Source organism: Diuraphis noxia, unplaced genomic scaffold (genome assembly GCF_037042655.1).
Source record: "Diuraphis noxia isolate RWA-SAM2 unplaced genomic scaffold, SU_Dnox_SAM2 contig0005, whole genome shotgun sequence".
NCBI classification, from domain to species: Eukaryota; Metazoa; Arthropoda; class Insecta; order Hemiptera; family Aphididae; genus Diuraphis; species Diuraphis noxia.
This window is the reverse complement of record NW_028301715.1, coordinates 3,689,329-3,700,505: the sequence shown is the minus strand read 5'-3', so window position 1 is coordinate 3,700,505 and position 11,177 is coordinate 3,689,329. Positions and strand designations below refer to the sequence as shown.

The following is an 11,177-nucleotide window of genomic DNA, read 5'->3' as shown; positions in this document are numbered from 1 at the left end:
TAACTTTTTTGAGTTATTTATAGACCACTGAAATTTTCAATTTTTTTTTGAAGTGTTGGTAAAAAATTTTGGACGACCAAAAAAACTTGTAAAGTGAATACAAGGTACCTTATGAGTTGTTCTTATTGTAGCTAAAAAAATTTAAAAATCGTAAGTCACAATTTTTTTAATAAGCGTTTATAGTTCAAAATTTTACGAAATCTGTCGAAAATGCGAAAATTTGCAAGTAATTTTGAAGTTGAAAAATCATAAAATTGTTTGCGTTTATAACTAAGGATTAAAAATACAACACTAAGTTTTTGATAAGTTTTCCTTCAAGTAGCTATAGAGAAAACTCGAAGCATCATTATAGGAAAAATTTTAAGTGCGTTTGAATTTTAAATTTTTACGAAATAGCGTTACGATAACGATTTATCCTCAAACGATTTTAAATATTTGTTATTATTCAAAAAGTATACGTCGTAGATACTTGAAAATTTTATCAGTTATTTAGATTGGCATTTTCTTTTCATGAATTAATTTTCAAAATATTTTGACTTTTTTTGAGATATTTATAGACGACTGAAATTTTCAATTTGTCTGAAAATCGAATCTAGGACGAGTAGTTTTTGAGTTATAAGTATTTAAAGTTTAGATTGGCAGAGTGGAGTGGTACGGGGTTACCCCGTAAAATGTTTGTCCACTACTCCGCTTGTCAAAACTTTAAATTCATATAACTCATAAACTACTCGTCCTAAATTCGATTATTATGAATCAAAATACTTAGAAAAATATTCTGCTTTTGAATATGAAATTAAAACTCTATGTTGTCATTCAAAAAAGTAAAAAACTTAAAAAATGATAAGGATAAAAAATATAATTTTTTAATAAAAACGTTGGTTTTTTAACAACATGAAACCATTTAAAAAAATATTTTGAAAAAAGTAAACACTTTTCGAGATAATTAGTGTACCCACTTAAAAGAATCGCCCTGTATAAAAAAAAAAAAACGCTGCAGCACATTAAGTTTTTCCCAATGCGTTGTAAAATTTCGGTTATGGTATTATAAATAAAGAGGGGGTAAAGTTACCACGCTACAATTTTTTTTACATATTGTACGTTCGTAAGGTAGAGACAACATACGCGGGTGTGGAGTCCTCTGAAGACAGAACTATAGGTACCTTCCTCTTGTATGTGCTATCATAAAGGAAAAAGTTATTATGTGTGTAAATTGTTGTTTAGTGACTAAACTGTTTATTCAAGTTAAGTTAACCCACTGAACCTGAGCCCTACAATCACAAAATACTATGCGACAATACACTTTGCGGTATCGTGACATTTTCACTCCAGGCTCTCATCGTTCGAGTAGTTACTTGGCTTATGTTCATAAATTTAAATGTTCATAAGCCAAGTTTAATAGTATTATAAGTATAGTAAATTTTATAATCTTTAACTTATTTTTATAACTATATGACCAAATTATCTATTTCAGTACATATTTCGACTTTTTATCGATATTAACCATTCCATACTAAACATTACCATATTTCATTACCATTTACTAGGCACTTACATTTAAGGTAGGCGGGTGATCATTCTTATAAAAAAATAAATGGGACAAACAGTTTAAGGTAGATACTCTAAAAAAAAACCATGACCATTTTTTAATAAGTTTTTTATCTAACAATTTAAATAATGTTGAAAAAGCTTAATATATTTTATTTTACACATAATAATAAGGATAAAACGGGATTACAAGGGATCATCTTCTAAAAACGGGACAAAAGGCGTCTCGTTTGATGTTTGTCGGGACAAATAAGTAAATAAATATAAAAATTTATTAAATATTTAAACGCATTTAAATTTGTCAAGGTACTGTAAAAGTGTAAAGTCTGTAAACATAAATTATTAAATTCGAAAAACTTCTTCAAAAGCTAAAAGTTTTACCACGGTATTAACTATCCAAGTCTTCACTAGATTACTGACTTTCTTGGCTCCCTCATATTCGAATTAATCCACTAGCTTTGAACAACCTCAACATTTTTTCTTCAAACGCTTCAACACTTAAATGGTTATTAATCCCGCGTAATGTTTTTTATTTGAATACCTTATGCTTCTTGAACTTATTTTTACCTAAAATCGACTTTTATTACATTTTTTTCCATATTCGAGTATGATTGATTTGTCTTTCTAGTAGTTTTTATAGTTAAATAATATTTAGTTGTTAATATTATTTAAATCTTAATAATCTCAATCCTTATTAATGATGTACCTATATTTATTGAAATTTAGCAGTTTTCAGTTTAAAATATGAGACCTTTAATTACTTCAATCATCGGTCAATCTAGCGTTTTGTTTTTATTAAAATTGCAGGTACCTGTGTATAATTATAATATGATAATTTTATGGTATCGTTCCATAAACGAACGTATTACTGCTTCTTTCTTAGTTTATTCGGATGTTTAATGCATTACATAGGTAAGTGAAGCGAGCACTGGCCACACATTTGTAATTGTGACTATCATAACGCACTGAAAACAGTATTCAAACGGATAAATGCATTTGACCATTCGAAAAAATAAAGCAAATCGAAAGTTCATAGGCTCGTTCTATTTTGATAACTGTACAATAACTAATTGACTCTGTAAAGTAATAAGAACGCATGTTTACTTTTTTCCTAAAAATGTATTGAGTGTACGTCTCTATATAACGCACGTGGTTTCCGAGCGCAGCGCTTCTAAAACATTGGCCGCCGAACGAAATGCCGATGTGTAGCGCTGACGGTCTGCGCCTCTTATAGGTTCGACGTCGATGATGATGATGTGGCCCCAATTGAACAGTAGCTCCAGGGGAACGATCCTTAGCTGTACACCCTTAATGCCAGAATTAATCTGTTTATTAAACCGTGCGCCATTCGGTCAGCATCCGGTCTGATGATTTTTCACCGAACCACGTATATCGCCCGTCGTATAATATAGCAATAGTACCGGATGCATCGTGCAACTAGGCGGTTCATACGTCATTTTTTTCACACCGACTGCGCGACCGAACCGATACCATAAGTAATTATTTATGATATTATTTATACGGAGACGATGTTTTACATCGAACCCATTACAGTGGCGTAGCCAGGATTTTTTTTAGGGGGGGGGTTTTAATAACAGAATACATTTTACCACGACCAAATGATTGTATTCCTATATTATAAACATTATATTTTTGATATAAATACGGCTGAGGGGGAGGGTTATAACACCCAAACCCCCCCCCTGGCTACGCCACTGGAACCCAACGATCGTTTATTTTAAAGTTATAAATGGGCGCTGATTGTTTATATCAGTACATCAAGTATATCATAAATTATATAATATGTGATAAGTATTTATGATACTTACAAGCACCTACGGTGTATAATCAATACAGCCATAATATATAAATTATATTTATTAATATTTTTTGTTGTCCTTCTCCCTTTTAGAAATCCTGACTACGCCAGTGGTTTATGAACTTGTGATAAAACAGACTATATGTATTCATTATTTTTTCTAGATATGATTTGAATACAGTATTACAAAAGATCGTTTTTGAAAAAAATGAAATCACATATAATTTTTTTCTGTATCAGCATACAATTCTTATTTTATATCGATAAAAAAAATATGCCTAGTATACCTTGTACATAATATCATCATACTGGTTAAGTTAAATACGTTTATTGATATATAGCGACTATACGTCTATACACACTATCTATTCAAGTTAAATTTACTCACTGGCCTCTGAGTCAATAACTATGAAAACGACGTGACAATATGCAGCTTGCTAAACGTATGTGATAAACGATAATCTACACTGTATATGCTTTGTAACACCTATCGTGACGGACGTGACGTTCACACAAGTTTTTATCGTTCGAGTGGTTAAACTTAGATCGAATAAATTTTAAGATGTTTACTGTTTATTTCATATTAACATTTATTATTTTAGTGAGTAAGTACTTACTTATAAGTTATAAGCAAACTATTACTTCATTTATATACATTGACCATAAATTATCTTTCCATCAGTGATTTGATTGAAGTATCCTATAAATGAAAAATAGTCATTGCAATATAATTGGTATATGGATGTATGGATTTAATCTTCTCAAATTGTGTATGCTTTAAATGCGACCGGCAAAGATTTTATATTATTGTGTATGTAGTAGTCACATATTATACGAAAGTTTCTTCTTTGGTGCTCGAGTAAACATTCAACACATCATAAGTGAGTAAAAGTGTTTTTATATTGCATAACACATAGGTTATTTATCTAAACATATTATATTTTATCAACTATTGTAACGTAGAAGAGAAGGCGAAGGAAAAGAAAAAGAAACTATTCTAACGTACCTAAAACGCTATACAAACAGTTAGGCAGCTAATTTAGTAATAAATATAACTAAGTTTAAAAATGTAAATTATACTGTATAGCAATGATGAATTTAAAATTATTAGGTTAAGTTTTATTCGTTCAAAATTATGAACAACATTGTCTGTACATAATTATAACCTAATGAATAATACTTAATATATTTCAGTGCGTACATTTAATTTTTAAAATATAATCATGTTTTTGTATAATATTCTATTGCAAAAAACAAGTTAGTTTGACGTTTTACCACGATAACATATGTAGGTATACACCGAACCCTACACGTCACCCATACGTACCTACAATATTACTATAGATCATACCATATTTTAAGTTAACTGTCAAAGATAATAATATGCAGAATATATATATAAATTAAAGCTTAATATTTCTTAAAAACAAACTCCTACGAGTTATTTGTTCAATCTTATACCGCCTTTAAGTGGTTTATTTTTGTTATCTATGAGGTCTTGCCTTGAAACTTCCACATACTTGGTTCAATAATCATATTACTCAAATTCATGACTTAAAGTAAATTTTTAATAACTTCTTAAAATGTTTTTCCTTCAAAATATGCCATGATGAACGAGAACTCATTTCGGTGTATGTTGCGGAGTTTTAAGTTTTGTCAGTATTTATACGCTAGGTACATTATAAAAGAAATGAACAAAACGTCCAAAACGATTGCTCTTATCGAGTGCTTTTTATTTGAAGTAGGTACCTACAACTGATAAGTGAACTAGAGAAATGTTCTACATAAGCAAGTATGTTGGTATCTTTTCCTATAAGTGTTTCTTATGGTAGCAAATAATACGGTTTTTGTCGATTTTTTTTTAATAAAGGTAGTATTAAAAATGAGTTCCCATCGTGTTTAAATATGAAAAATAAAAATTCATAATTAATAATTTAAAATGTTATTAAGGGAACAATTATTACTTATGTTAGGTATATTATACTGTTCCTCAATGTGTTATTAACTTATTACAGTTTTTACTCAATAATTCGAAAAACTCCATAAATCGAACTAAACGCGCAGTCCCCTGAGAAAACCTCTATAATTAGAAGAAAATACATGTATTCCAGTCCCCTCGATAATACGAAATGTCTGTCGGTGGGACATACTCTATAATTAGAATTAAAACCTTACTATCAGTAAGTTAGACAACGCTATATGGACCAGATTGTGGCCAGCAATTTATCACAAAAAAATAAAATAAATAACAGATTTCTTTATTATGTAAAATATAATAATATAATAAATAAATGTCAATTAATAATTGCAAAATATATGTATTTATAATAAATAAATGTAATTTGTACATACATACAATTGTTTACCTCTTTTTAATTTGAATTAATTTTTTTCCCTCGATTATTCAAACATATGCACTCGGTAAATCGAAAACCTCTATAAATCAAATTTTTAACTCGGTCCGTTGAATTTCGAACTATCGAGTAACTATACTGTGTTTGTAACTTGAGTTTTTCTCTCCGTAATAAAGATTATTTTATATTGTGTGACAGAAAACGGTGAAAAACCATGTCGAGCTTCGTGTCAATGTTGATTGTATTTTGTGCGTGTCCAGCAATATTCCAGTGGACCGAAGTCGGTGCCGCGAACATCCTAGCGGTGCCTACGGTGCCAGACAAGAGTCACTGGAACATGATGCGACGCGTGCTGCGAGTGCTGACGGACCGCGGCCACAACGTGACAGTGTTCACTTCGTCCCTGGACGGTAACCGGGAAGGTTACACAGAGGTGGACGTGTCTGCAGTGCAAAGGCCACCGCTCTTGGACGTGGATGCCACGTACCTGATTGAAACGATCAGCAGCACGCGGAACTTGATGCCGATCATGGTGAACATCACACGAGCGAGTTGCGATGCGATTTACGGACACCGACTGATGGCGGACATCATGAACGGGGTGGGCCAACAATTCGACTTGGTAGTCACCGAACCGTTTATGTCAGAGTGCGTGGCGTACGTGGCCACCGTTCTTGGCGTGCCTATGGTGCACGTGTTGTCATCGCCGCTCGCGTCGTTCCACGAACGTCCGCTGACCGGACACTTCTCGAACCCGGCGGCCGCGGGGCACTTGCTGTCTGGCCACGGAACTCCCAAAACGTTTGCAGAACGATTTGCCAACGCGGCGCTAACGGTGTACTGTTCAACGTTGACGTGGTACGCCGAATGGAAGCAGCGGCGGACAGACCCTCGGCCTTACGATGCCGTCCATCTGGTCAAACCGTCGGTGATTTTCACCAACACGCATTTCATCAGCGAACCGTCTAGACCGCTGACGCCGGACATCGTACAAATCGGCGGCATACATCTAACCCCACCCGAACCGATACCAAAGGTAATAAAGAGGACATCACACCCACATTGTTATCAAACGTAAAGGTAAGAACGTTATCAATTTTTATTGATTTCTAGTAGTTGTACGAGAGTATACGTATTTTTCACAGTACATATTATTATTATACAATATATCATAATTCGTTAAAAATGTTTATATCCAAACATAGATAATAATGTTCTTAACTTTAAGTTGGATAACACCTGTAAATTTACATTAACATACATAAAGAGCATGTCAGCGCGATCTGTGTTTTCTTTTTCTTTCACCCACGCGGACAAAACGCATTTTTTTGATATTTTTATTAATCTTATAGAGTGAAATTATTCATTACTAAAATTACCAAGAATAATATTTTTGATAGTGTGACATATCGGTTTGCCTAAATATTGTTTCAAAACCATTTAAAAATCATTTAAATATGCATTTTTTTTTTTTAAATCGAATATAAATTCAAATAATAACAAAATATAAAACTGATATGTCATAACCTAAAAAATATTATACTTCATAATTTGTATAGCATGTTATTTTACACTCTAAGATCATCTACTCAAAAATTTTAAAACAATCGATTATAGAATTATAAGTGAAAGCGTTTTATCTATACTGTGCGTGGCCACGTGGGCCAGAAAAAAAATAAATATTGCGCTCTGACATCCTCTCAAAGGTGACCAAACAATAATATTAGTTTTGTACAGTAGTTATCAAGGTGTGCTCTACGGAGCTCTTCGGGAAGTGAGAGCAATCTAGCAGGTCGTGGACATATCTGCATTAAATGAAAATAAAATAAATATTTGGTTTATCATCGATATTATAAAGAATTAAGGTGATAAGAAAATCATCCAAGCATCATTTCTAGAGTTACCTTACCTATATTTTATGAAAGTTCAAACTTTTGTACCTAACCTATACCTACAGAATTACGAATTATGAGAATCACTGTGCTAATATATGCATAAATGCACCAATTTTTTATAATTTCGTATGTTTATAAGAAATTATATTAAGTGGTTAGGTTAACTCATATGATTTAGATTTTACAGACCTTATATGTAACACACATAATATAGCAACGTGATTCGTTAAACCGCCATACGCGCGCAGATACTTAGTTTCCTGCAATATAACGTTCGAATTATTATGAAATTTAAAAACTTTTTTTTTTAAATATGATTTTATTTTGAAATATTACAATCCATACAGGGGAGTACAATAAGTAATAATTATGGCGAATAGAAAGAAAAACTATGAACTAATGATAACATGGTAGGAAATCCCTCATTAGAGACACCTAGTGATGGCTTTACAGTAGAATTTAAAAACTTAAAATACCTATGTTTTATTCATACAAATGGCTTAATTTTTAAAAGGATATTTTGGAATTCATCGAAGACGCGACACACGGAGTGATCTACTTTACATTTGGATCTATAGTTTCGATGTCGTCGTTACCGGAAAACGTTCAGGGCGCGTTCCGGGAGGCGCTGTCCAGGGTTCCGCAGAAGGTGTTGTGGAAATACGATGGTGAAATGAAAGACAAACCAAAGAACGTTATGACTCGTAAATGGTTTCCACAACGTGACATACTTAGTACGCGACTAGTTACTGATATCATGTCGTATTGCTACTATTAATATACTAGACTATATAACTATATATAGTATTATAATAATTTAATTCCGAACTTACTTTTTAGTGCATCCTAATGTAAAACTGTTTATCAGTCATGGAGGAATGTCTGGAGTGTACGAGGCAGTGGACGCGGGTGTGCCTGTACTAGGATTCCCGTTCTTTTACGATCAATCGAGAAATATTGACAACTTGGTAGTTGCCGGTATGGCGATCAGTATAGACCTGTTATCAGTCACTGAAAAAACGTTGTTCAACGCCGTTTCTAAGATGGTCAACAACGATAGGTGAGAAATGTTATGTCTTTCAATAAAACTCAATAACAATTCTCACTTTATACAACTATTGTGTACAGGTATCAGAAAAACGCCAAAATTGCTTCCAAGTTGTTTAAAGATCGACCCATGTCGCCTGCAGAATCTGTGGTCTACTGGACGGATTACGTTTTGCGTCATAAAGGAGCGCCACACTTAAAATATCATGGTCTGAATCTGACGTGGTACCAATACTTTTTGATTGATGTAATCAGCACACTTTTAGTCATTGCGTTTGTCGTCTCGATATTACTTTATTATGGCGTAAAAACTGTTTGGAAGCACATTTCTAAATTTTTCTATACCATAAAAGCAAAACGAGAATAAAATAAAATTACGCAAATAATACACATGTTTTAACTAATCAAAATAATTTATGGGTACATCATTATTTTCGTGATTTCCTATGTTATATATTTATTTATTTATTTTTTTTTTTTTGGTAGTATTGAGTATAGTAAATAAATACTTCAATTAAGATTATTTTAAAGATATTTTCTATAGATACTTAAATAATGAATAAATATTTACATGAAATCGATTGTGTGATAAATACTAAATTTATGTGTATCAACTTTTATAGTAAGTTTTTAATGGTAGCACATATTGCTACTATTTATTATAATATGTTATTAGTATTTAGTAAATTAATTATCTATTATAAATATGTTATAAAATATATTTATTAGATTAAAAACAACAATTATTATACTATAAGTGGTCTTAAGTTTATAATAAAGCTTACTGGTTTGAACCTTACATGGTTTTATTTGATGTATAAAAGCTGCTACATTTTGTAACTTATACGGTTTTTACTTATACATTATAGATGGTTACAGTAATTTCTACTTTAGTTTTCAAGTAAATATTTAATATTTTATGGGCGAGTAACGAGTCCATTATAATATATAATATAATAATATATATAATATTATATATAATATATAATATATAATATATTATATATAATATATAATATATAGATAAACGCTGATGGCATGCACACATATTTTAAATGAAAACAACTCGAAAAAAATTAAAACTTGCTTTATTTTATGTTTTACCTCAGAATTAACTGGAAAACCATGTCGAGTCTCATTTCAGTGTTGATAGTGTGATACGCATTTTCCTCACTAATCCAATGGACGCCAGGACCTGAGTACTGAATTATAATTATTTAGCTATATGTTACGTTTTATAATGGGTATACCTATATGTGTTATGTATACAGCAAAAACACACCTAGTGTTTTAAAAATGCAGAATCGTCATATCATTGAATTCAAATTTAACACCATCCACTTACCCACTATTTTTAGAATAAATTAGATAAACAAATTGTACTCTATTATACATTAAGTAATTTATATTTATTGATTATAATTGTTATAAAAAAAACATTCGAAGCTCGAAAAACACCGTTTGAAATTTACTAATTTATGGATTACACTCGCATCGATTCTGATGTTTTAGCGACCCCAACTGGGTCGTAAGCTTAGTAACGTACGGCGAAGGTGAATTTAATTTGGTGATCATGGCTTCCTTTTCAAGTCGAGATATTCCAACTGTTTGGTCAGATGATCTATAAATATATTTAAACAACCAGACAGCGTAGAAACAATGATCATATCAATTCACAACCAGCCCAACCAGGGGTGTTCCCATAGGGTATGCTACATATACGCCGTATACTCTCAATAATTTTTTTCAATATTATGGGTATATTGGGTATGCTATCAATCATAATCGATATTATACCATTATTATACATTATTTATAAAGATTGACGAAATATACATAATATTATAGGAATGTATAAAAAATTTGGTTAAACATTTTTTCCATATTATTGACACACTCTTTACTGGCTTTACTTCTATAAACCATAAGAAAAATATTTTTACTGTATTCAATATTTATATTTGATGATAATATAGTATACTCTCGAAAAAATTAATGGGAACACTTCTGTTCACAACGTTGTTGTTATTATTGTTTCAATTATTTTAATTAAAGACGGCTGTTTAATGTTCTACGAGTATTATACTGACATCTTCGTTGACCCTTTCAATCTGTACCAACTTTCTGGTTATGGCCTCCAGCAGACGTATTTCATCATTGAAAAATATACATACCTGTCATATTTTTTACTGTACGATAAATAAATAAACTTTTTGGGACATTTAGCACGTTACTTATAAAGCGTCAATATTGCATTATATGATCATAAAATGTGTTAATGATTTGACAGAATAAAATTGAAATCGTTTTACTGTGAAATTGTTTAATTATTATTCTTTGTTCATTCGTTTTATATGTCTTATTTCAGTAACGTTCTGCTAATCAAATGATTTAAATATTTTGTATGACAATCGATAGTTTATTAGATGGGGTAAAATATTTATCCACCTAAAGTGAAACATAGAATAATTACTCAAATTTATCTAAAACTAAAAAATATTCATTATAAAATATAAA

General features: G+C 31.2%; 1 protein-coding gene across 6 annotated transcripts; it reads left to right on the top strand.

Moving 5' to 3' along the window:
- Nucleotides 1-2,782: 2,782 nt before the first annotated feature.
- Nucleotides 2,783-9,459, top strand: LOC149054743 (UDP-glucosyltransferase 2-like). Of its 6 annotated transcripts, none has more exons than XM_089228619.1 (7): nt 2,786-3,041; nt 3,706-3,969; nt 4,047-4,245; nt 5,917-6,754; nt 8,128-8,347; nt 8,454-8,673; nt 8,742-9,459. In XM_089228619.1, exons 4-7 carry the CDS (start codon nt 5,933-5,935, stop codon nt 9,025-9,027), a joined length of 1,548 nt encoding a protein of 515 aa, XP_089084745.1. In that variant the 5' UTR covers nt 2,786-3,041; nt 3,706-3,969; nt 4,047-4,245; nt 5,917-5,932; the 3' UTR covers nt 9,028-9,459. The 6 variants fall into 6 exon arrangements, with proteins under 6 accessions (XP_089084748.1, XP_089084745.1, XP_089084746.1 ...); XM_089228620.1 differs by having other exon boundaries at nt 3,529-3,965; XM_089228618.1 differs by having other exon boundaries at nt 3,529-3,969.
- The last annotated feature ends 1,718 nt before the right edge of the window (nt 9,460-11,177 follow it).